The sequence below is a fragment of the Tamandua tetradactyla genome, chromosome Y, assembly GCF_023851605.1.
Source record: "Tamandua tetradactyla isolate mTamTet1 chromosome Y, mTamTet1.pri, whole genome shotgun sequence".
Classification (NCBI taxonomy): Eukaryota; Metazoa; Chordata; class Mammalia; order Pilosa; family Myrmecophagidae; genus Tamandua; species Tamandua tetradactyla.
The window spans coordinates 16092828-16120554 of record NC_135354.1 but is presented as its reverse complement, the minus strand read 5'-3'; the positions used below and the strand labels follow the sequence as shown (position 1 = coordinate 16120554).

At 38.3% G+C, this 27727-nt stretch overlaps 2 protein-coding genes and 1 pseudogene across 7 annotated transcripts in view; 1 reads left to right on the top strand and 2 right to left on the bottom strand.

Moving 5' to 3' along the window:
• LOC143672602 (ubiquitin carboxyl-terminal hydrolase 9X-like) overlaps positions 1 to 3501 on the bottom strand; it is a 179838-nt gene extending 176337 nt beyond the window's left edge. For 4 of the 6 annotated variants that reach the window (XM_077147214.1, XM_077147218.1, XM_077147216.1 and 1 more), the window contains exon 1: positions 2840 to 3499. The gene's annotated coding sequence lies outside the window, so the exon portion shown is untranslated. Of the gene's footprint in view, positions 1 to 2354 lie in introns of all 6 variants that reach the window. The other 2 variants (XM_077147219.1, XM_077147215.1) reach the window with 2 other exon arrangements.
• LOC143672536 (Y-box-binding protein 1 pseudogene) lies at positions 3049 to 20393 on the bottom strand (annotated as a pseudogene).
• A 739-nt stretch (positions 20394 to 21132) lies between these two features.
• The window catches only part of SRY (sex determining region Y), a 143321-nt gene continuing 136726 nt past the window's right edge, over positions 21133 to 27727 (top strand). The window contains exon 1 of the mRNA XM_077147135.1: positions 21133 to 21220. Coding sequence (XP_077003250.1) covers positions 21133 to 21220 — 88 coding nt within the window. The remainder of the gene's footprint in view (positions 21221 to 27727) is intronic.

Here is a 27727-nt window from a genome sequence, read left to right as displayed (position 1 = left end):
TTCTCAAACTGTGAAAAATACCGTTTCAACTCTTCTGCTACCAAAATCTCCTTCAACACATGCTCCAAGCAGAATTATTTCCCACCAATCCCCACAAAACAAACAGAACAGACTGAATTATGTTCCCCTTCCCTTAAAAGGAAAAAGACCCTCTCCTTTGCCTAAAAAAAACGAAATACAAGCACCTTAACACTGTACTGGAGATTCCTGATAATCTATCCTTACAGGTCTCTTCTCCCATGATTTCCTCCTCCCAAATATCCACACTTATTTCCACATTCCCCTATTACTCCTTCCCTAAAAATAACTGACATTTCCACACTCCCATTCCATCTCATTTTGTTTGCTCTCCCTGGAAAACCTTGATTTAATTCACAGGTCCACAAAATCCTTTTACCTTTAAAAGTCTAGTAAAGAGTACTCCACTTCAAACCCTATTTAATTCAACACCATTATTCACAATGTATAATCAATGATCTGCCTGGCCAAACAACTTTGAAAGTGTAGACCCTTTCTGAAATTTAATTCTTGTGGCTAACTGTTGCTGAAAGAAAATCAAGATGTACATCTGATGAATGGATAAGGAGAATGTGCTATATCAATAATGGAATAGCATTTGGGAAAACAAGGGTGAAGTACTGTACATTTAATAGTATGAATGACCCAAAAACATTATGCAGGGGAAAAAGTCAGAAGGCTACATTTTCATTTATGAGAAAGATCTAAAAAAGGCAAACAAAGTTTGTTTGCTCAGAGGTGGGGATGGAAACAGACAGTGCTTAGGAGAACTGAAGTGCCAGAAATGTTCTAAAACTGGACTGTTGGTAATGTTTGCACAACTCTGAATTTACTAAATATTAATGAATATTTAAAAGGGTACTTTTAAAGTATGGTACGTAAGTGTTATTTCCACTTTAATATTCAAAAGACTTAAAAATAGTAATCCTAAAATACACATTCACATAAAAAAATTAAAAGCCTGTATTTGAAATAATTATCTTTAAATCAGCTTACATGAAAGTTGGATTCCACACACAAATGCTAAAGGAAAATACAAGAATAACAAAGAGAAACTAAAAGAAACAGGCAGCTATCTAATAAAACAAGACTGAATGACTGAAAATTATTAAGAATCACCCATTTTCAAAAAGTGTAGCTCCATTACACAGAGAATTTATAAGGAAATATTCAGGAAAAATAACTCATCTTGAAATCTTCATCTGGCAAACAGATTTCAAGATTCTGAAAGAAAAAAGACCCAAACTAAATTCTACCAATATATGGGGTAAACATCACCAAAAAGAGGCTGCAATAATAGGATAAAAAGTAAAATACATGCATCAAGGTTACTACCTCAAAATTTAAGATAATCAAATGTAATGTTCTTGCTGTGATTCTGGCTCCAAATACTTTCTCCAAGTTTAGGAAAGATTAAGTTAAGTGTTAAGTGTTATTAAAGATTATCAATAAACGGAGGTAATAATACGAAAACAGTTAATAGGATAGCATTCATACAAAAATTGAACAGGCAAAAAGAACAGGAAGGAAAAAAGTTATTTTTCAAAATACTTCTTTTTAAATCAGTGAAATCAAAACATTTCAACTCATTCTTGAAAAACCAAATGCAAACACTGAAACAGAAGAGTTTATTTAAAGTGTGAAAGTTAAGAGGACTCATAAAAATGAGTTTCTGAATTGATAAAACAAATGGTGGCACCTCTGTGAGAACAAGTCTTTCAAAAACTTTCATATTTGCTGAGGCCAAAATAGCGCCCACTAAATTATTAGCTAATTAAAATCTAGAAAGGCTGTGGTCTATTTTTTAAAATCAAGCATTTGGTTTAAAAAAGCCAGTCTAGCTTACAAGTAATTTATATTTAACCATTCTAATTACTAATGATAGACTGCCTCAACACAAGACCTGCTGAAAAGTATTCTAGTCAAAGAACCCCAAATTATTCCTTAAAAGCAAAGGTGCACAAAATACAAAAATGCTACAAAGCATCTCCCACTAAAAGATGCAACTTATTCAGTTAGCTTTAAACTTTAAATTAATATTTACAACGGAAAAACTACTCACATTAGACGAATCTAAAGATTATACGATTAATCCTAGACAAGGCACTATTTTTGCAAACAAAAAAAAGGTAAAAATAACATGGTTATTTTAAGCTAGTTTAGAATCTACTTCCTCATCAAAATATTTTCCACTGCGTTAGCGTTCTCGGGAAAAAAAGGGGCCTAAGCCGAAAGAGATGTAGGAAGCAAAAAAGCGGCAGACTCTTAGGTCAGAGGGTCAAGAAGCTACCCGTTCTCGTGCGATTTTGGTAAGGCAGACCGACAAACAGGCCTACCTCAGGCCTCGGTAATGGCGTTAAGAAACGAGAAACTCGGCTAGGGAGTGTGGGTCCTCAGTGACCCGCACAGCAAGGCTCAGGGCCCACAACCGGTAGACCCAGCGCAAATCTCGTCACTTGGCTACATTAGGGGTGGGAGGGGTTGGTGAGACTCCAAGCCTTGTCGGAAGGCTCCATTATCCTCCTCAGTCCCAGACATGACGAAAAAAAAGGGGAGGAAGGGGAGGGACGGAGTTGTCAGCCATTTTCCCTCATAGTCCAAAACACAAACCGACACACCGGACGTCGGCTCAATACCAGATACGCGCCGCGGGCCTGTCTGCCCAGGAAAGGCCCAAGGAGGGAGGACTGGGTTCCGACAAGCATGACTAGTGAAGAGAAGAGTGCATACGCACGCGAACCCACCAGTCCTCCTTCCCTCGCCTAAAGTTTAGCTATTAGCCTCGGACAGACCCGTACCCCTGGCGTGGGCAGTTACTTACAGCAAGACACAGGCGGTTTCCCCCCAGAACAAGGGCATGCGGCGGCACAGCTCAGTCCCGGGATGAGGCCAACCGTAGGTACATACGAAGTCCAATGTAACAGGCGACAAACTGTCTATAAATTGCGGCGACGGAGTTAGGGGTTGAGGGTCTGAAGACTATCGGATACCAAACGGACTTTTGAGGCTTCCTCTTCTCTGAGCAGATCCCTACTCGGAGAAGACTAGTCGCCTCTGCTCGGGCTGGGGCTGGGACTGTCGCTGAGCTAAGGCTGATTCCAGACGGTACGTTGCTCCTGCGTCACTCTGAACCGCTCCTCTCGAGGGGCGCCTTTCCTCGGTCACTCTACCGGGTTTTGGTCGCTTCGTTGGGACTCTCCCTTCGCTCCTGGCAAATACAAAAACACCAGGAACTGTGGCCGCCACCTCCCGTAAGGGAGAGGCCGCAGAGCTGCGAGATCTCGTAGAGTTCACTATCAGCGTGATGTTGAGAAGGATTGGGAACCGCGAAAGCCCGAAAGGGCGGGGTCCAGCGAAGTAATGACTCTGGAAGCCGAGGAGGCCTTTCCTCCTCAATATGGCGGATCTGGCAAAGTGGAAAAAAAAAAGCCACAATCCAAAAAATAACGCACAGCCCCTGGCGGCCGCAGCCGCTCGGATACCCACCAGCCTCAGCGCCGCACGCGGCCTCGAGGACCCCAGCCCCAGCCAAGTCCCGCCCCTCAGCTCTCCCGTATTCTTGCCCAGCTCCTTCTCGCGCTGCTGTTGCTTGCTTTTTCCTCTCTCTCCTCTTTCAGCTTTTTGTTGCTTTAATTTCCTCTTCGCTTGGAACGGCCGATCTAGTAAGAGATTCTTCTCACTTGGCGGAATTGGGTTTTAAAAGCTCTCAGAAATTGAAAAGGGGACCTGAAAGTTTTACAATTCCCGAGGCACCGGCAGTTCCAGCAGTCTGGTCCAGAGCCGTACTGTTTCCAGATTCCTTGTCCCTGGTCCCTCGCCCCCAGCATACTAGGCTGTGCAGAAGCACGGTGAAAAGAAGTAATTCAAAGACGGACAGTGGTAGGAAGGTGGGAACTGAGATTGGAAAACTTGTGTGTGCCGGGACTCGAAGTTGTGTGTCATTGACGGTTTGCTTGAGGACGAACCGGGGCACTCAAACTAGGAATTGTGGTGAGTAGGGCATAAACACAGCTAAAGGATTTCAGAAAAGGTTTCTTCATGCCGCCTATTTTAGTTGCATTGTGAACCGCAGCCCCGCCCCGCAGTGCCCGCATGAAATTGAAATGTAGACTCAGCTAAAATACGGACCACGATGAAGTGATTCAGGACAACAGCCGGAGGTCCTTGAAGCGAAGCTCTTTGGACTCCACCACTTCCCACCACATATACTGCCTGGGTTTATAGTTGGTACTTTGCCTGCGGTTCAAGGGTGGGAGGTGGTACCGGCTTTGAAGAATCTGATGGATCAGGTCATCTCTTTGCGCCAAAAGCAGTAATGTATGAAGTACGGTAGTTTTGCTTGTGAGGTATTCTTACTTGGTCAAATGTTTTGCACCCTGTAATCTATTAATATGGTTGTACATCCATTGTTTTTCCTATGCTAAAACATATTCCACTCCCAGAGTAAAATATCACTTGGTCATGGTGTAGAATATTGTTATATGTTACTGTTTTCACTTTGTTAATATTGATTTGGTCATTTCTTGTGGCTAAAAAGTACGCAGCACCCGTTTTCAATTGCAGATTTGCTAAGGATGAAGATAACATTAATTAGACATACTACCCCGTAAAGTAGCTAGTACATATATTGCTACACTTGATTTTTAAACAAGAAAAGTGTTTAATATGGACAAGTTAATTGCCGAAAGTGATGAACAGGAATAATAAATGGAGAACTAATCCCTATACATCTCTGCTCTCCATATGAAAATCAGTCGCACTAATGAAAGCATAGCTTTATTCTAACTACATGAAAACTGAGGAAAAAAACGATTTTCTGTGCCTTGTTCCTGCCTTCTATTTCTTGCCTTCAGATACTCTTGGATAGTCTTGATAGGTGATATTTAAACATAAATCTCAATGCAAATATGTTTATTGAATTATACTGTAAAGTTCGTAATTCAGTTTTTACAATAACCACCACCAGTTCACGATAGAGAACACTTTTAGAACTGCGATTTGTTCCTACCCTGTTTGAAAACTACCAAGGTAGTCCAACATGGTTTCGTGGGGCCTGATACAAAATACAAAATTTTGTGGCAAAGACAAAGGACTTTATTTACTACAGCAGAATAAGTAGCATGTGCGTTTTATATTTGTAGGGTTCCCTTGCTCCCCAGATACCCAGGACGATGCAAGAAGGTACATATGGGTACCACATGTTGAGGATTGAATCATATTCCACAAAAGACATGTTCAGGTTCTAACCCCTGTTCCTGAGGATATGAATCCCTTTGTAACCTGGAGCTTTGAATATGTTATTTAAAATGTGAGGCAGAACAGAATGAGGATGAGCCTTAATCCATTGTGACTGGTGATTTTTTAATGATTCCACTGAGCTGAAAGAGTAGAAACCGAATAGACTGAAAAGAAGATCACCATGTTTCAGAGACAGAAGTTGAATCATCATGAAAACACTAGTCTTCAAAGAAGGTAATGCTTACTGATGCTTAAATGTGGGACCTCTAGCTTCAAAACTATTAGCCAATAAAATTGTTTGTTAACTATCCAGTTTGTGATACTTTTCATAATCTGTCAAACTCAGATACCACACATGCGGTAAGTTTAATATCACAGCTGAGAAACACTGAACTTTGAAATTCCAGCACTCTATTCAGTGTGTGTGGTAAGATATTACCTTGTATCTCAAGGATACTACCTGAAAAATGGCACAAGTAAAGAGCAGTCAGGGCCTTGTATTGTTGGCAGGCCCAGAAAAGCATATAAGGACTGCAAGACTCACAGAGTTCTGAAAAAATACAACCGGCACCATGGAAACCTTCTACCTTCCAGGTTATTGTCCCCCTGATGTGAGGTAAAAGGTTTACTCAGTTCTCGAACAGCATAGATTAGTTTTGTGTAATTTTGAACTTTTTATAGAAGTAATCATATAGTGCATAAACTTCTGTTTCTGGCTTCTTTGCTCGACATTATATTTGAGAGTTTCATTTAGGTGGCAGTAACATCTCATTGTATAAATATACCAGAATGTATCATTCTAATTACTTCTAATGTACATTTGAACTATTTCCAGGTTGGAAACTTTATGTATAAACCAGCTATAAGCAATCAAGTGTCAGTCCATGTATTTTGATGGGCATATATCCTCACTTTCATTAAATATAAGCCCATGAATGGAATTCTGGGTCTTTGGTGTACTCATATGTTTATCTTTAGTGCCTAGTAGATTCCCATGGTTATGCTTATTTGAATCATGTCAGCATGCTTTTTTTTGTATGTCAAAAACAGCCAAGCATTGACAGTATCATATGGTTTTATTATTAAGATCTTCATTCACCAGTAATACCAGCTGGACTTACGCAATCAATTTGAGCTCACCAGTAAATTTCTTTCCTCTGGCTAACCAGCTGCCTTAGTTCCCAGGATGGGACTGGCCTATATATACAGGCCCATGTTTGACGCATTCCATTCAGTTAAGAGGATAGGAAATGAACAAAAGTTCTGAATTAATGGAATAGATTGAATGACAGTGTAACACCTCAAGTTAAGGTTCATGAAGTCCATGACTTTCCTGTATTTTGTTTCTCTTTTCAATAGCTGATGCCTTTCACTTTAACAGTTTATATCTTTATAGGGCAGAAGCATTTAATACATTACATCTCCAGTCCCACTATGCTCTTGTGCTCCCTAGAATGCTTACTTTTATTATATACTAAGAAACATATTTAAAAATTGGCAGAAAAAAACTTTTAAAATAGTAGCCGGAGGAGTTCCAGAGATTCCCACCAAAAGAAACATACTGATGAAAATTGTAAAATAAAAATATAACTTAAAACCTCAGGTAATTGTCCTAGCATCAAATGCAAATGGAGAAAATTTTATTCAGGACAGTCTACTAAATCTGTACAAACAACTGTTTACAGCTTTTGAACTACTACCTCTCCATTCTTCCCTAAACCTCCACACAACTTTGTGAGATAGAAACTCTGTTTTTGAAGAGTGAAGCCTAAAACACAGGTCTTCATCAACCCCTAGCTCCGCAAGGGTTACAGTTCCTCATCACTACAGTACCATATAGGAGAGGCTCTGTTCCAGGTTAAAGTGACCAAGCTTTATTCCACCTAGTTTGGGACTCTTCTTCCACCTAGTTTCTTTCATAGGGATTTACCTTAGGTACTGCAAGCAATGACTATAAGAGAAATAGGTAGACTAATATCAAACAAAACAGACATTAAGGTAAAAAACACTACCAGAGATAAAAAGAAATAGCATGTAATAAAAAATGTATCGGTCCACCAGTTATACCAATAGAACTCTGAAATACAAGAAACAAAACTGACAAAATTTAAGGGAAAAAAACAGACAATTTAATATCAGTAGTTGGAGACCTTCAACCATATTTTCAATGATGAATGGAAAAACTAGACAGAAACCCAATAAGATAAATACTTTAACAACACTGTGAAACATCCAGACCTCCTTTATCTATGGAAAACAATACCCATCAATATCAGGGTTGATATTCTAAAACACATACGGCCATGTGCAAGGCTATAAAATAAGTTATTAAAATCAGAAACTGTTCTCTAATTATAATAGAATGAAATTACAAGTCCACAAAAGAGGGAAATTTGCAAAATTAATCACTTGAATAATGGATATAGGAGAAAACTGGAAATTAAAAAATATTTTGAACAAAAATACAAGTAAAAAAACAGGATGATGGTAAAGCAGCTCATAAAAATATAATAATTATTATAAATACCTTTATTTAAAAAAAAAGATCTCAAATCAATAACCCAAACTTCCACTGGAAAAAAATTTAGGAAACTAAAAGCAAGCAGAAGGGAAGAAATCATAAAAATTAGAAGAGAAATATTGAAATAAATAGTAGGTAAAGCAATGATATCAAAAATTGGATCTTTGAAAAGTGCAACAAAATTGACAAGCTTTTAGCTAGACTGTCCAAGGGAATAAATGAGAAGAACAAAATTTCTAGTGTCAGGAATGAAAGAGGGAAAACCACTCCTGATCTTGCAGAAATATAGAAAAAATAATAAATTAGATAACTTAGATTAAATCAACAAATTTCAAGAGAGACACAGTTCCGAACTGCTTCAAGAAGCAACAGAAACTCTGAATAAATAATTACATTTTAAAATTCATCAAGAAAAGCCAAGGTATTAAGAACATTCAAAACTGGCTGGGAAAGTAGGTGTGAAGCCCTGAGGCCAGTATAAGTTTTGTGAAGTTGTGTAAGCATAACAGTGTCTTTTTTTTTTTACAGTAAATAGGAAGGGAATCAGAAAAGGCAAGGAGATTGTTTAAAAGACATTTTTCAATCAATGGTATGACCAATCAGGGTTTAACATTATAATGAAAACCAATGATGTTCTTTAAATAGATTTCAATATTCAATACATTTATTGTGATGAAGAACATCATTTTGCATTCAGACAACCACAGTTTCACTCCTTGCCACTGGGTTTGGCTTAGACCTAATCAATATTTTTGATAGAATATTCAACATTAAAATCTGGGATTGTGATATTCACTGTAGTTGTCCTGAAGCGCAGCACATATTAAAACCTCAACAAATCATGTTATTTCAGTTGATAAATGAATTATGTATGAATAAATAAGAAAAGAAAAGCCAAGATCTTCAAGAATTTACTCTTGAATCTCACTAAACAGTTGTAGAAGAATTAATACCAATTCCTCTTACAAAAATAGAATAGGAGGGCGGGCCGCGGTGGCTCAGCGGGCAAAGTGCTTGCCTGCCATGCCGGAGGACCTCGGTTCGATTCCCGGCCCCAGCCCATGTAAAAAACAAGCAAACAAACAAAATACAATAAAACAAGAAAATGTTTAAAGATGTTTCCCTTTCTTCCTTCCTTCTATCCTTCCTTCCTTCTCTCTGTCTTTCCTTCCCTTCCTCCCTCTCTCTTTAAAAAAAAAAAATAGAATAGGAAGGAGCACTTCACAGCTCATTCTTAAGAGCCCAGTTACTGGGATACCAAAACCAAATGAAAGGATCAACAGAAAACTCATCAATATTTCATTAATATAGGCATAAAACCTCTCAACAAAACACCAGTGGACCAAATGCAGCATCATTTAAAAAGCATATACTGTGATAGGAAAATAATAGCCACCAAAGATACTCATATGTTAATTTTAGGATCTTCTGAATATATTACCTGAATTATCCAAAGAAAGCTAATATTATTATGTTGTCCTTAAAATTGGTGAACCTGGGCAGGCCACGGTGGCTCAGCAGGTAAGAATGCTTGCCTGCCAAGCCCGAGGACCCGGGTTCAATTCCCGGTGCCTGCCCATGTAAAAAATAAATAAATAAATAAATTGGTAAATCTTTCCCATCTGTGATTAGAAAGATAATGGAAACAGGGTCAGAAAATATTCTGTTGATGATTTTGAGGATAGAGGAAGGGGAGTTTGATGCAAAGAATTAAAAGAGGCCCCTAGAAGATGGAAAAGGCAAGGTAATGGATTCTCCTACAGCTTCCAGAAGGGAATATAGCCCTTGATTTTAGCCTTCTGACATTTGTTTCAGACTTCTAACCTAAGTCATGGTGCTTACCAGCTACCCAGATAAAGCATCAAAAATGAAAAATAAATTAGGCTTACCAAAATGGAGCATCAAAAATAAAAAATAGGTTACACAGAAAAAGATTAACATAGCAGTTCTGATTGATCAGGCCTTGCACATACAAAAGAAAAGTCTTTCTTTTGAGAAATAATTTCTGAGGTCTTGGAATATTTGGCCTGGAAATGGTGTTTTTTTATTACTGAGTCCTAGAGCCACACTGTATCCATTTAACCAGGTAGTTTTTGTTATTAATATTACTTATGTTAAATTGCTAATGTTTGTATGCCTGAGGTTCTAGACCACACTGTATCAGTTTGATCAAAACCTAATTTCAGTTTTGTGGGTACTACAAACCCTGGACACCAAGGCTCTGGGGAGCATCCTTGATTTGTGACTCTTTGTCTAGTCACACATTATTGCTGGGAGAATTCAATGCTGTCCATAGCTGTTGTTAAACATAAAGAAACCACCAAAAAAAAAAATTGCTGCCCCAGAAATTCCTCCAGAAGGCCACCTGAAAATTTATACACGATTTCTTCTGAACTTTATCCTTGTCTGTTCGTGTATTCTGAATTAATTGTTTCAGCTCCTGTATGTCATTTGAATTGTTGGTTTGTTCCTTTGACTGGGCCATTTCTTCAATTTTCCTAGTATGATTCAATATTTTTTGCTGGTGTCTAGGCATTTAATTACCTTAGTTAGTTTATTCTGGAGATTGCTTTCACTTCTCTTACCTAAGGTTTTCTTGCTGGATGAATTTGTTGTCTATTCCTCATCACAATAAATGTATTGAATATTGAAATCTATTTAAAGAACATCATTGGTTTTCATTATAATGTTAAACCCTGATTGGTCATACCATTGATTGAAAAATGTCTTTTAAACAATCTCCTTGCCTTTTCTGATTCCCTTCCTATTTACTGTAAAAAAAAAAAAGGCACTGTTATGCTTACACAACTTCACAAAACTCATACTGGCCTCAGGGCTTCACACCTACTTTCCCAGCCAGTTTTGAATGTTCTTAATACCTTGGCTTTTCTTGATGAATTTTAAAATGTAATTATTTATTCAGAGTTTCTGTTGCTTCTTGAAGCAGTTCGGAACTGTGTCTCTCTTGAAATTTGTTGATTTAATCTAAGTTATCTAATTTATTATTTTTTCTGTATTTCTGCAAGATTAGTAGAATAGTGCCATGGGAAGCAATTTATAAAAGTTTAGGTCTACAGAGTGTGACAACAGAATTTTAACAGGGTCTTGATGATACTTAACAAGCGAAGGGAAGTTTTAATGACATTTTATTCTCCTGAGGGGAGCATTAATGTCTGTCCTGGTCATCAGCAGCTGCTTTCCATCACTGGTTTTCATAATGGATAAGGGAGTGAGGCCTTGGCCCTGAGTCCTCATATCACAAAACAAATTTACATTGAACCAAAGGAAAACACTATCTCTAGCTTTAAAGTTATATTGAAAACATAGATGAGACCCACGTTGTAGAGAAATGTTTTGGAAAATTGCTTTCCAACGTTTTGGTAACTAGAGCAGTACTTTCATATAGTAAGAAGTCAATAAGTAAGCCATTAATAAGTTTACTAGTTCTCCCTTCTATATACTTAAGTCCTAATGTTCACTAAATATATTCACTCCCCACAAAATCTGTTTCTAACTTTTGGTAAAAATAGTTTTTGTGGGGACTTTTTGGCTTACTTGCCAAAATAAATTTTTCCATGCCTCAAAATAAAGCTCAAAGCTCATTTCCATGAAACCTTTGCTATGCAAGGATTATCAAAGACTAGGAAAAGAAAAGCAGTCCCTGGTATCTAGGAGGGGCCTGACATGTGTAAGCTTTCTGTTGTTAGAAACTGGCCTGGAATGTATAGCTAAGCTGTAGTATTCTGTTGAGTATAAATACTGTTGAATATAAACAATCTGAGCATATGCAAAATCAGACAAAGCCATTTTATGATCATGGTGAAATGAAAGAGGAAGGGAAAAAAAAACAAAAAAACGGGAGCTTTCTGTTATCTTATTTCTGCTTAGATTAGGAAAAATGTCACTTTGTGAACCACATCACACTAAATATCATCTTTGCCCAGTATGCTGGTTTGAAAGGATGTATGTCCCCTAGAAAAGCCATGTTTTAATCCTAATCTCATTTTGTAAAGGCAACCATTTTTCTAATCCGTATTCAGTGCCCCATATGTTTGAAACTGTAATTAGATCATCTCCCTGGAGATGTGACTCAATCAAGAGTGATTGCTAAACTGGACTAGGTGGAGATGTGTCTCTACCTATTTGGGTCTTGATTACTTTACTGGAATCCTATAAAAGAGATTTGGAGAGAGCAGAGAAGAGTGACAGAGCCACAAGAAAGCCACAACAGAGAATAATGCAGAACCACAAAGCAGAGAGTCTACCAGCCAGTGGCTTTTGGAGATGAAGAAGGAAAACGCCTCCTAGGGAGCCAGAAAGGAAGCTAGCAGATGACAAACACCGTTTTGGCGATGAGCCCTTCCAGCCAAGAGAGAAACCCTGAATGTGTTTACCATGTGCCTTTCCACTTGAGAGAGAAACCCTGAACTTCGCTGGCCTTTTTGAATCAAGGTATCTTTCCCTGGATGCCTTAAATTAGACATTTCTATAGACTTGTTTTAATTGGGACATTTTATCGGCCTTAGAACTGTAAACTAGCAACTTATTAAATTCCCCCTTTTAAAAGCCATTCCACTTCTGGTAGTGTGCCCACCTTTACATGTAATCCTTTAGAACTCAGCAAAATGAAATCCCAGTTTATTGCTGGACAACATTGTTTCACACATACATCAAACAGTCCAAAAATAAAATAAAAGAAACAGCAATTTCATAGACCAAAAAGGAAAAAAAAATAGAAACATTTATCTTTGACCTTTTTTATTCATCTCATGCAAACCAAGTACTTATAGTACAGCTAAGTACATATGAAAAAAATTATGGGAGTGTGTGGAAAAAGATTGCTTTTGCTTTTTTTTTTTTACAAGGTTTTTTTGCCCTTTAAAATTATAATGAATATGATCATACCACAAGGTAAGTAAAAAAGTAGGACAAAGAATACTCATAAGGGGTTAAGGGCCAAGATGGCGGCTTAGCAAGATGTGGGATTTAGTTCGTCCTCCAGAACAACCTACTGAATAGCCAGGAATAGTATAGAACAGCTCCTGGGGCCACATCAGTGACCAGACACACAGCATACCCCATTCTGGATCAGCTGGACTGTCTGAGAGCCCTCCTAGAACTGTGAGTTCCCCGAGCCATGATGGCTGATGCCCCTTTCCCACAGGCTGCTTCCTAGAGGGGAAAGAAGAGACAGTTTACCAGCAGCAGGGGCTGAGTGTAACTAAGCTTTAATTGTGGAATTAATCCATAAATTCTGACTACTAAAAATAGGCCCCCAGCTCAGCTGAACCTGGTCAAAGCAGAGGTTGCTGATTTGTGCCCTGGCACCAAGGGGTAGGGCTGACGGAAAAAGAAAAAAAAAAAGAAGTTCTTCAGATCAGATAGCACATAATACTTAAAAGGGCTTGGGCATTGAAAGAAAGGAGGGGGCACATAGGATCTGAAGGTACATAAAGCAACATACCAACTTATGCTCTTGATTGGCAAACCTGAGGAACAGGGGCCCTGCTCTTTCTTTTTGTGGCTGTGTTTCTACAAAGGCCTGACTGCCTTTGGATACAGCAGGAGGGCTTCTCAGGCTGCAACTGTCCCAGGCATAGGCAGAAACAAGCTTGTTTGATAGCTTGTCTGGAGGCTGTGCTTTCCCCAGGAGAGGGGTGGGGACTAGTTCAGGTGGATTCCATCTCTTAAGGAATTCAGACCCTAGGGTTTGGAAAATTGAAGTGATTAAAGACAGCTTGCAACCTCTTCTCTGTCTCCATATGCCCCAGCAGGGAGAGTCTGCTGAAGTTAAAGGTACCACATCACCTTGGTGGGACCTGCAGTCAGACAAGCACCACATACTGGGCAGGATAGGAAAAACAGAGTCCTGGACCTTCACAAGATAGTCTTCCAACCTGCTGGGTCTCACCCTCAGGGAAAACTGATGCAGGTGACTCTTTCCTCCTGACAGGAGGCCAGTGTGGTCTGGGAAAATCTGGCTAGGGTCTATAATGCCTTAGTAGACCCTCCTAAGGATGGGGGGGAGGCCCACACAGGCAGGGCAAGAAAGAAGAAAATAAGAACTGAAAAATTTTGATCTGTTAAACAAAACCTAAGCTAGTGGTCCAGAATGAGCTGAACTGAATGTCAAAAAACAGATAGACAATAAAGTCATCGAGCAAGAAAATCCTAGCTAAAAGAAGTGAAAACAATCTGCAGGATAAATTAATTAAGGTAATTAAATGCCTAGATGCCAGGAAAAAACAATGAATCACACTAGGAAAATTGAAGATATGGCCCAGTCAAAGGAACACTAAACCAGCAATCCAAATGAGATATAGGAGCTGAAACAATTAATTCATAATGTTCAAACAGACATGGAAAACCTCCTCAAAAATCAAATCAATGAATTGAGGGAGGATATAAAGAAGGCAGTGAATGAACAAAAAAAAGAAGAAATTGAAAATCTGAAAAAACAAAATCACAGAACTTATGGAAATGAAAGGCCCAGTAGAAGAGATGAAAAAACCAATGGAAACCTACAATGTCAGATTTCAAGAGGCAGAAACTAGGATTAGTGAACTGGAAGACAGAACATCTGAAATCTGACAAGCAAAAGAAAATATGGGGAAAAGAATGGAAAAATATGAGCTCTTGCCAATCAAGAGCATATGAGCAGGGATTCAGGGAATTGAATGATAATATGAACCACAAAATACATGTTGTGGGTGTCCCAGAAGGGGAAGAGAAGGGAAAAGGAGGAGAAAAATTAATGTAGGAAATTATCACTGAAAATGTCCCAACTCTTATGAAAGACTTAAAATAACAGATCCAATAAGTGCAACATATGCTAAACAGAATAGATCCAAAGAGATGTATTCCAAGACACTTACTAATCAGAATGTCAGATGTCAGCAAGAAAGAGAGAATCTTGAAAGCAGCAAGAGAAAAGCAATCCATCACATACAAGGGAATCCCAATAAGAATATGTGTAGATTTCTCAGTAGAAACCATGAAGACGAGAAGACAGTGGGATGACATATTTAAATTACTAACAGAAAAAAACTGCCAACCAAGAATTCTATATCCAGCAAAATTGTCCTTCAAAAATGAGGAAGAAATTAAAACATTTTCAGACAAAAAAAATCACTGAGAGAATATGTGACCAAGAGACCAGCCCTGTGAGAACTACTAAAGGGAGCACTAGAGGCAGATATGAAAAGACAGAAAAGAGAGGTGTGGAGAAGAGTGTAGAAATGAAAACTATCAGTAAAGGTAAAAAAAGGAAAATTAGATATGACTTATAAGATCCAAAAGGCAAAATGATAGAAGAAAGTACTACCCATACAGTAATAACACTAAATGTTAATGGATTAGACTCCCCGATCAAAAGGCAGAATGGATTAAAAAATCAGGACCCATCTATATGCTGTCTACAGGAAACACATCCTATACCCAAGGATAAACATAGATTGAAAGTGAAAGGTTGGGAAAAGATATTTCATGGAGATAACAATCAGAAAAGAGCAGGAGTAGCTATAGTAATATCCAACAAGTTAGACTTCAAATGTAAAAAGAGACAAAGAAGGACCCTGTGTATTAATAAAAGGAGCAATTCAACAAGACATAACAATCATAAATATTTATATACTGAGCCAAATTCTCCAAAATACATGAGGCAAACACTGAAAAGAGAAATAGACACATCTGCTGTAATAGCTGGAGACTTCAATTCCTTACTGTCATCAATGGACAGAACAGAGAATTTGAATAATACAATAAATGAACTAGACTTAACAGATGTTTATAGAACATTACACCCCACGACAGCAGGAAACACCTTTTTTTTTCAAGTGCTCATGGATCATTCTCAAGGATAGACCATATGCTGGGTCACAAAGCAAGTCTCAGTAAATTTAAAAAGATTGAAATCATACCAAACACTTTCTCAGATCATAAAGGAATGAAGTTGGAAATCAATAATAGGCACAGTGCTAGAAAATACACAAATATGTTTAAGACTTACTCTTAAACAATCAGTGGGTCAAGGAAGAAATTACAAGAGATATCAGTAAATATTTCGAGGCAAATGAAAATGAAAGCAGAAACATATAAAAATTTTTGAGATGCAGCAAAGGCAGTGCTAAGAGGGAAATTTATTGCCCTAAATACCTATATGAAAAATGAAGAAAGGGCAAAAATCGAGCAATTAACTGTCCTCTTGGAAGAACTAGAGAAAGAACAGCAAACTAACCCCAAAACAAGCAAAAGGAAAGGAAATAATGAAGATTAGAGCAGAAACAAACGATATTAGAGCATGACAGCAATTGAGAAAATCAACAAAACCAGGAGTCAGTTCGATGAGAAGATCAATAAGATTGATAGACCCTTAGTGAGGCTGACAGAAAGAAGAGAGAAGATGCAAATAAATAAAATCAGAAATGGAAGAGGAGACATAACAACTGACCCCACAGAAATAAAGCAAGTAATGACAGGATACTGTGAACAATTTCATGCTAATAAATTTGACAAGGTAGATGGAGTGGACAACTTTCTAGAAAGGCATGAACAACCAACTTTGACTCGAGAAGAAATAAACAACCTCAACAAACCAATCACAAGTAAAGAAATTGAAGCAGTCCCTAAGAAGCTCCCTAAAAAGAAAAGTCCAGGACCAGATGGCTTCACATGTGAATTCTTCCAAATATTCAAGAAAGAATTAGTAGCAATCCTGCTTAAACTCTTCAAAAAACTGAAGAGGAGGGAAAGCTACCTAACTCATTCTACAAAGCCACCATCATCCACATACCAAAGCCAGACAAAGATATTACAAAAAAAAAGAAAACTACAGACCAATCTCTCTAATGAATATAGATGGCAAAAATCCTCAACAAAATTCTGGCAAATCAAATCCAGCAGCACATTAAAAGAATTATACACCATGACCAAGTAGGATTCATCCCAGGTATGAAGGATGGTTCAACATAAGAAAATCAATTAATATAATATGCCATATCAACAAATCAAAGCAGAAAAACCACATGACCATCTCGATTGATGCAGAAAAGGCATTTGAGAAGATTCAACATCCTTTCTATTTGAAGACATTGGCTGAGTGGACTTTTGAGTCTATTGCTCAAATTTGGTGGTACATATAAGAATTTTTAAGATTGTGCAAACTCTATTCCAGAAATTCCACTTGTAGAAATTAAAAAAATTTAAATTACAGTCATGAATGCAGAAATAAGTTATAAGGATGTTCATTTATCAAAATGTATTGGACAGGGAAAGCCTGTAAACAACCTAAACGTTTTACAATGTAGAACTACTTAAATTAGTTATGACACATGCTTATGAAAATTACCATGCAGCTTTTACAATTTTATGAAAGAATGAGTTCACATTTTATTAAATGAAAGAGGTTTAAAATAAAGGAATGCTCAGAAGACTGGTTTAGTCCTCTGAGATTATTAAAAATGACTGGCCCCTAATAATATTTATAAAAGTATAAAATGTAAATTAAAAAATACAAACAGGTTTTCCTCTTCAGAGTACTTTTAAGAAAAAAATACAGGACCATGGAAGTTTGAGCTCTTTTTTCTTCCCCTGTTGCAACTTCACATTGTAGTTTTGGTTGGGTGGTAGAGAGTCTGTATTGTCTGGGGGTGAGCCTCTCTACTCCAAGGTGACCACATTTAGTCTCTGAGACAGGAAGTGAACAATGAATAGGTCATGGTGGCTTTTCTTTCTTTCTTTCTTCCTTCCTTCCTTCCATCCTTCCTTCCATCCTTCCTTCCTCCCTCCCTCCCTCCCTCCCTCCCTCCCTTCTTCCTTCCTTCCTTCCCTCCTTTCTTTCAGTGTAATATTTCCTTTTTTGCTGTCTAATCACTGTCATGGGTCTTTTGCTTCTTGGTGTCTACATCATTATTCCCATCATCTTCAGCTGTCTCTTTGCCCAGAGTTGTCTCAGGCTCCTCACCCTTATCTCCATCCTCTTCCTCACCATCTCCTTCCTCCTCTTCCTCCCCACCTTCATTCTAGTCTTCATCTACCTCATTGTCAGACTTCTGTTTCACATTTGCCTCATTAGCATTCCCATTAGCAGGTAAGTCTTCCATTCTTTGCCTCCTCCACACCTTCCTTTTCCTTTAAGTCCTTGGTGTTGATTTCAGAGCTGGGATCTGCAGCTGCATCTGATAATGATGGATTAAAAAGAAAACGAGAGTTGGGGGACGCTGACTATAAAGCTACAGGTGACTGCTGGTGGTGGTGCTTAGCAGAGGTAACTGCAGCCAGCTGGGAGCCAGACCTGGAAGAATGCAGCTATGAGCAGCCATGGGTTTTGCATAACTTTTATGAAAATTAGTCAGGGTGCAGGTGTGGTTCAGTGGTAGAATGCACATTTTCCATACAGGACACGCAGGTTCAATTTCAGACCATGTACCTCATAAAAAAAAAGTATCATTTTGTGTTAGCATCAAATTCAGTCATCTACTGCTTCCTTGAATAATTTCCAAAAGAAACTAACACAGTCTAAATTCACTAATAATCTTTCTAACACCTTCTTTTTGAGACACTCAAAGCATGCCATGTATAAATTTATACAAGTAATAAACCAATTGTTACATTATAGATGTATTCCTGATGACCTTTTGCAGGCCAAACTTAAATTCAGCTTGACTCTAACAATTTTCCAACTAATCAACCCCTAAGATTCTTAATTTTTTCAAATGGTGTAATATGTTTTCTTCCTCCTCCCCTTATGCTATATAATATCTAATACTCTATCAATCAAATAATGACTTAGTGACTACATCAGTGTAATGAAGTGATTAAGACTAATGAATGATTATGACTACCGAATCATTATATAAAAATTTGTTTTTTTCTTTCTGGTATATTACAGTAGAGAGATGAAAATACTTGAAGTCTCTGAACTGCAGTTCAGGTATACTGATCTCTAATTATGATTGTAAAAGCCTTTATCTTTTGCCATTGCTTTGGTTAAACCTGGTACTCTCTTTGTCAATCTTTTTCTCAAAGTAACTTTTAAGGGCAAATCTCCTGATGCTAATGGGGGGAGGTGAATCAGCTCAGAAACAACCATTAACTAATCCCAGCATAGTTTCACTCCTTTACATTTGTAAACTGTTTCTGCCAATACCTGCTATAGAAATAATAACTGTTTCTTTCCCTTTCTTCTTACACTCTCTGTTGAAATAATAAACTCTGTGCACCAGCTTGTCTTTACTTAATTCCTTTAAATAATGATTCTCCAACTTTAAGTATCAGCACTTTAAAGTATTATTCAAGACCCTAAAAGCTATTTGCATATGTGTTCTATATCATATTTGATACTTTTTTCAATTATATGAGACTTTTATTAACAGGTGCTTGCAATTCAACTTTTTTGAAAAAAATCAAGTAAACTTTTATTACAAATTAAAGATGAGGTTCTTAAAAATCTCAACTTGACTGAAACAATTTAAAAACTTTTAAAGGCATATTAGCAAAAACTTTTTTTAACAATGAATTTTATTTCATTACCAAAAATAGACATCTTAAGGTAATAATAATAATAATAATAACAACCTATGCTGTGTAGATAATGCAGATAGCTCTAGCTATCTGGTTAGTACAAAAAGCAAGCACTTGAGGTCTTCAGCTCCGCTCTTTTGTTCATTTCTTATTGCTGGAATTTCATATTCACTTCTTATTAGATAAGGAATTCTCAGCTGGTAGATCAGCTGCTTTTTTCTCTGCCATGTGGTGTTTTAGGGTTTTCTGGGCATCTGCATTTTGAAGTTATAGCCCTGCTGACATTGAGTTGGCTGCTGACCTCAGGGCTTATCTCCTTGATTTTCCTTGTCATTTTCATTGCCCTGATCTGTAAGCTGTCTTTGGTGAGAAGGGCTCTTGCAGGATCATGGTCTATGACCCTGATATGTATTCCACCTCACTGGTCTACGTTGTTCTCCTGTGCCCTTGTTGTCAGCACCCTCCATCACTTCTCCTTGCACAGGAAAGTTGGTATATTGTGGTCAATTCCCCTAGGGTCTGTGCATGTAGTGAGAAGGAAATCATAGCCTAAGATAGGGCTAGCGTTGTTGGGCCTGGCCTTTGGGGTTACTCTATGGTCCCTTTTTCTTTCCCCCATTCATACTATTCTGGTAACTTCATAGTAATAATTGTGTGAGGACCCTTATAACATGGATAACATCCATAATGCTTCCAGTCTGCTGCATGTTTACCCCCTTGCACTGGAACTCCACCAGGGCCTGTGACATTTACTGTGTTTGTCCTCTCATCTCCTTCAACAACATCAAACTCCAAAGTCTCTCCACCTCCTACACTGCAAAGTTACTTCCTGGGGTTATTCTTCTTCATGGAAGTTTACTGTAAACACATCTTCCTTGGTATCATTCCTGCTGATGAAACCATATCTGTTTCTTACATTGAACCATTTTGTTCCCCAAACCTTCAGGTGATGACCTTCTTGTCCCCACCAGCAGGTGCCACCAATGTGAGACCTCCTAGTACTTGGTTTCCACAGCACTGAGGGTGGGGACAGGGAAAGTGATAGGGTGAGATGAGGGATTGGCAAGTGGCTGCTGGGTCTCACCTTGCTGCTCATGGTTGTGGTGGTGACTGGGTCTGACTGCAGCAGCTGTGACTACTCCCTGGGTGTGATGGTAACTAGTCCAGTGGTGGTAGTGGGACTGCTCAGGACTCTCTGCACCACTAATGATTGAACTCCCTATTTGGTATTAAAATAGAAAAAATTTGAAGCATAAGTGTAATGTTAGTTGCCAGAGCAATGGTATAACATGCATCAGGTAATGTCTAGAAAAGACCACTGTACAACCTTGAAAGAATGAGAATATACTTGAAAAATTATACTTGAGAATTTTTATGAAAGCAATTTTTATCTACAAACTCTTTTATACTCTCTTGGATCTCCCAATTGCACTTGTAGAACTGCTTCTGTAGATTGAATAAACAGTCCTAATGCATGGCTAGAGTGAATTAAAATATGTATCATTCTTTCTAATACACCAAGCTATTTAATTCCTCTGAGTGGTAAGCCATAGTAATTAGAAACCTAAGATGGCTCTCAAAATTCACAATATGTCGTATACATATATATAGATCAGCTATTTAAACAGATACTAATCTAGGTCCTTCTGTCAAGGAATTTTTCTGTTACAATTTAGGTCTCAAATAAGCTGACCCTGAAGAAAAATTACCCTGGTGAAACAGATTTGAAGCATGAAAGGGACTTGTCAGAAGACAGTCTCTGTTGCTGGATTTGAAAGTGAATTGGGCTGTGTGGCAAAGTATATTGATGGCCTCTAATTGCTTGACAGCAGTCGATGGCTGACGGCCAACAAGGAAATAAGGACCTTTGTCCTACAAAAAGCAAGGAAATGAATTTGGCCAATAACCTTAAAGAGCTTGCAGGTGATTTCTTCCCCAAAGCCTCCTGAAAGGAACTCAATCCAACCAAAGCCCTCATTTCAAGAGCCATGGAACCCTATTAACCTGTCTAAAATTTCTGACTTATACAACTGGAACTTATGTAAATAGGTATCATTTAAGCCACTAAATTTGTGCCGCTTTGTTAAGCAATAATGAAAAACAAATACAGAGATTATATTATTCTTTTTGTCTAGGAGTTCCTTCCCTGTATACTACAATTTTCCTCCACCTTTGATCAGCTGCTTTCTTAGAGGATTTGATAAGAATCTACATTGCCTACCTACAGAAACAGCTAATAAAAGAGAAAAATAGAAAAAATAGAAACTTAAAAAAAATCTACAAAATAGAATTGTCATTGATTCGTATTGCTTTAGATAAATACACCATTGGTGAAATGTGATGGATAGATCCTGATAACAATCAAGCCGATGTGTCGTGTTTATTAACAACTCCAACTAAAGATAAATGTCCAAACCAATGGTAATATTTCTGGTGTTCTGTGATATAATACATTTAAATATGGAACATTTTAAGATTCAAATAAATTATCCCCACAATAATTAAATACAAAAATCTTTCACCTATGAAATTAGCTTAGCTGTCTTTTTTTCCTAGGGCTGCTATAACAAATGCCACATACTTGCTTTATTAAACAATAGTAACTTTTTCTCTCACAGTTTGGGAGGCTAAAGTCAAAAATCAAGATATCAGCAGGGCCATGGTTTTTTGAAGTCCATAGCATTTTGGTTGTGGCTGGATGGCAACTCATAACTCAGTCATTGCCTCTGTGACGTTGCAATCTGACTCTTTCTCTGCTTTCCACTATTACTGTTTCCAGATCAACTCTGCTTATAATACTCTGGTTTCATTGGATTAAGGCTCACCTTGTCTCAGTTTAGTCTTTCCTTAATATGATTCTTGAGATCTTTCTTACAAATGAATTCAAATCTACACAACCAGTGGTAAATACTAGAATATGTATTTCTGAGGGACATGATTCAATTTAGCACATCAGACTTTGAGGAAACATATTCTTATTAAATGTTCAAGTTTTTAACAATCTTTTTCTATTGTTCACAGATTTATCTGATAATTTTTTTCCAACCCAGCTCTTGGAGGGCTTGGGTGGGGACAGCCTGTGTACCAAAGGATTCATCAGCCATGGAGTTAGGCATGTTAGAAAGAAAGCCATACTTGAAAGATAGTAAATGCTCACCCAATTGTGAAGAAGGAAAGAATTTATTAATGATACGCAAGAATGGGTATGCAGCTGAAAAATTATGTCTGGCCCCCTAAGCAACCAAAAGCAGCAGCATTTATTCCCTAAGCCTAGCACACAGCGCACAGGTCCGTCCCCTGTTTCTCCAATGATTGGGTATTCCAGAGGTTACAGCCTATCTGGATAGTATCTAATTCAAATTTCCTGCCAAAGGCTTCCACTTTTGATTATGCTTCATATTTCAGTGACCCTGGGAGTTACTCATTTAAATTTGTTTCTACCTATTTAGTGCCAATTCTAGGCTTGCAGCAGAGGCTCTGTCCTTTCTTGGTGTGAGCTGTCCTACAGGCCTTTCCTGTGCTATCTTGTGTGAAAGCTAAACTTAATTTTATTCTTGCAGTCATGAATTTATCAAGATTTATGGACAGGAGGTCTTCCACGGTGGCATCCATGGGAAATGAATGTTAGCCCACAAAGGGTGTGAGGGGAGTGCAAGGGCTTTTAAGGGCTTAGTACAAGGGTATGAGAACAGAGTTTCAGCAGGGCAGCATGACCCAGAGGTTGGAGATTTGTTATCAGTGGTAATCAGGGAAGGGGAATTTTACTGCCTTGTTTGTAATACGAACTGAACAATCTTTACCTCCTGAGGAGGTCTGAATATCTTTAATGTCTCTTCTGGTCATGGAAGTGGTTATGTACAATAGCCTACTCTCAATACGAAGGGGAATGCTCTCAGTATAAAGGGGAATATTGGGACTTGGATCTTCACAGTCCATACCCACACGGCAGACTACATTGACTATAGGACAGACCTTGCCTCTATATTACACAACAGTATAAGAGGTGACAAAACACTAGGAGTTCCCTACACATTGATTATAACTCAATGAAATGCTACCATGGCCATGAAAGGGAATTAAATTATTTCTCAATTACTAGGAATATGGAGCAAAGAGTTAGGCAAAGTAGTAGAGAGATAGAGCTGTCCCCCCACACAACATACAGCAAATTAGAAGATTTTTTTCCATATTTTCCAATGTATTGAATTGTGCCTTTCTCCCCAGTGCCCCAAGGAGACCTTGCAAATACCTTTTAACCACTGCCCAAATTAGTTTGGCATATATCAGGACATCACATTGATATTCCACACAGTCCACTTGCAGGAGTCACATCCAAAGAAGGCTGTTGCACCTGTAGATAACAATTCTAATCAAAACCAGTATTGGGTTTAATTTTGGTCATGAGTTACCACTAAAGGAAAGTGTTTGCTAGGATGCTATGGTTGAAAATAAGACTGTTTATTGGGAACAATAAGGGGTGATTTCTGCTGATTTAACAATATACATACTAGAGTTCCATTGATTGACAACAAGGCAGGAGGCAGAGAAATGTTATCAACAGATTTTTTAATTTTACTTTTTAAATTTTTGTGTTTTTTTAAAGATATCGTTTATTGCTAAATCTTAATATACAGACATTCTATACATGGTTTACAAACAATGGCTGAAAATATCATCATACAGTTGTGGATCACCATGATCATGTTTTAGAACATTTTCATCACTCCAGAAAAAGAAATAAAAAGAAAAAAGAAAAAAAACTCAGCATACCATACACCTTACCCTTCTCTTTCATTGACCACTAGTGTTTCTATATACCCAGTTTATTTTAAACTTTGTCCCAACATTATTTGTGCATTCTCCATGCATATTTTTTACTTATCTGTCCATATCCAAGATAAAAGGAGCATTAGACACAAGGCTGTTAAATCACATTAACACTGTAAAAGCCATGTCACTATACAATCATCTTTAAGGAACAGGGCTACTGGAAACAGTTCAACAGTTTCCCAGTTTCAGGTATTTCCCTTTAACCACTTTAATACATCATAATCCAAAAAGAGATATCTATGTAACGCATAAGAATAACTTCCATGATAACCTCTCAACACATTATTTTGTCTCATTTTTCTCCTGCCCCTTTTGGTCAAGAAGATTTTCTCAATCCCTTCATGCCAAGTCCCAGCTCATCCTGGAATTTCTGTCTGATGTTGCTAGGAAGGTTTATACCCCTGGGAGTCATGCCCCATGTAGAGAGAGGCAGGGCAGTGAGTTCACCTGCCGTGTTTGCTTAGAGAGAGCCACATCTGAGAAACAGAACAGGTTCTCTTAGGGCAACTTGAAGATCCAATTTTAAGGGACTAGCATATCTTTCTAAGTATAAAGTCCCACAGAGATGAATCCCAAGATCAATGGCTTGGCCTATTGACCTGGTGTCTGCAATGCTTTAGGAGAGTATCAGAAATTCTCCAAATGGGGAAGTTGACTATTTCCTCCATTCTCCCTAGTGCCTGAATGTTTTACTAACTTCCCAAATTACTCTGGGATAAATATGAGGGCATCACACTAACCTGGACAAATTAACAAGATCTCATACCTTATTCAAGATTCCATGTACTTACAGTGTTCAAATAAACTGACCATACAAGTTAAATTACAAAATACAGAACCAAAAGTATAAGTTTGCACCAAATAAACATCTTTCCCTTTGGTCTCACACAGAAGTTGAAAATTTTAAATATGAATGATATCATCCTTTATCCTGTATTCTGATTTACTTTGGTCCTATCCAGATTAGCTTCATTCAAATCTCTACTTGAAGTCCAGTATATGGACAGGTTTTAAATACCACATATTCTCCCTCTGCAAATCTTGAGAGTCCTCTACCATTACATCAGTTGTTAATCTGGGCATAAGAAGGGTCAACATAGTCATACATGAAGTTCCCATGTGAATAAGATGCCCTGTATTGGTAATAAAGATTTTAACATATATTTTCTGAATAAATTGAGGTCTTATTACAATTTGGGGGGTAATTCCTATTCCCCAGGGATTTAGGATTCCTAATTAATACAACTGCATAGGCCAGCTCCAAGTCAATTGACCTCATTTTCCCCATTTTGTATGATCTGAAGCACAGACAAAAAGTTATTTTATTCCCCTGCTTAGGCTGTAAGTTCTTGCTCCCTGTGCCAATTTGGAACTGTTTTTACCCCAGAAAGCCATGTCCTTTAATTCTGAATCTGTTTTGTATAGTAGGATCTTTTGATTAGGTAGTTCCATGGAGCTGTGTCCCCACCCTTTCAAAGTGGGTTGCTTACCCACTGAACAGCTTTAAAAGGGAACCATTTTGAAAAGAGCCCAAAGAGCCTGCACAGCCAGAAATTTTAGGAGTCACAGAAAGGAAATACCCTCAGGGAAGTCCTGTGAAATGAGAAGTTGGGAGAGAAAGCTAGCATACTCACCAGCACCTTTCCAGCTGACATAGATGTTCTGGACTCATCAGCCCTTTTTGGGTCAAGGTATCTTTCTCTGCAAGCCTCATTAGGATATTTTTTTCTGACCTTAAGATAGTAAACTTGCAACTTACTAAATTCTCTTTATAAAAGCCATCCTTTTTCTGGTATGTTGCATTCTGACAGCTTTAACAAGCCAAAGCACCTGTATGTTGGATTCTCAATGCATGCATTTGTCCCACCATTAGTACTTCAATGGGGCAGGTACAGCAAACTGTGATGTTGCATTCAAGTGGGTTAAATCCATTAGCCCACTGCTTCAAGGACCTCTTACGTTCTTTTAGGTTTTCTTTTAAACAACCATTCATTCTTTCAGTAAAGTCTGCAACTATATGATTGTATGGCAGTTGGAACATCCACATCATGTCCTGATCCATAGTCCAGGATTGGGCTATCTACCAATCTGAAAGGGATTCCCCCCACCCAGCCACTCTCTATTTGTGTAGGTATGTCATGCATAGTGCTCACCCTTTACAAACCTCTGAATGCGGCGCTCTGGTAAGCCTTCCCCAGTGGGAAAGCTAACAAAAGTCCTATAACTATGTCCATCATAGTAAATACATAGTTCAACCCCTCAGACAGCATAAAGAAACTGACATAGTCCACCTACACAGGGTCATTGGGATTTGTGACCAGTTGATGTGTCCCATCTGATGTGGTAGCTTACCTGGTCTATACAGAAAGCATGAAAGGCACACTGTAGTGATGTTCATTAGTTGCCGGCATTTGATCAGCACCTGGAATGGTTGGGCTAGATACCACAGGGTTTGATATCCTTAGAGTCTGCTTTTCCATTAAAGCCATTCTGCTGTTTCTCTGGTTTCAGTTGTGCTGCTCTGAACCTGTGTGAGTGCATTTGCTTCCACATTCCTGCATAACATGTTGGAACTATAGGCAGACATGATAGAGGGTAACTCTTCATCACTGGCAAGCATCCCAGATGTCTTTCCACAATTCTTCTCTCTAGAGCAGATGACCTATGACTGCTCATTGTTTCTTCTCCCAGCTTGCTAAACTAGGTCATAAGGCCTTGGTAAACAGCTCATCTGTCAGTACAGATAGTTAGTGTGTGTCCATACTGCACTTAACTCATTGCATTGACTGCTCTGCATGATGGCAGTCTCCTACCATAAAGTGTCAGTACAGAATTGTCCTGCCACAGTTGTCCAGGTGGGAGACTTCCCACTAGTACATCAGAGTACCAAGCAGATTTGGGAATGGTACTTGTACCTTACACAGTAGGCACTTGAGTAGCTATTTCAGATGCAGCACTTTAGCTGTTGAATCCTCCATAAAGGACAGTGGTCTAAGAATTCTGTGTATTTGTGCACTGAAGGCTGATATTAAAAATCCAGCACTATAGCAGGTAGGCTTTCTCTTTTTTAAGTATGCTCAGTGGGCACAGCCAAAAATAGCTTAGGAAGTTTATTGGTTATCTGGCCAATAGGGCTGGCCTGTTTCAAGGTCACTGTGCATCTTTGTATCAGTCTCTTCACTTACAGTAAGGCATGAATGCAGCACACAATTGCTTTTCTAGGGGGCTATATTCAGTTTTGCCTCTTTCCGTAATTGTGACGAAAACCACGGGAAATTCATTTATAATATTGCCTCTGCAATGGAACTCACCAAAGCCAGTATCAGTGCTGACTACATCTAATTCATAGGGCAAGTCTGGATCTACATGGCCCAGACTTATGGCCCAGATTATGTTTGTGCTATTGCCGTTTTCATTGCCATTTCAAAAACAGATTGTAGGGAGATATCCAATTCTCAGAGATGAACTTTCCTAATCAAACCACACAAACAAATGTTAAAATGTTTCCAATACCCCAACAACCCCAAGAAAGCCATTGGTTGTTTTGACAGCAGAAGGTCTAGTTTTTGTCTAACTCAACCATACAATACCCAAGAATTT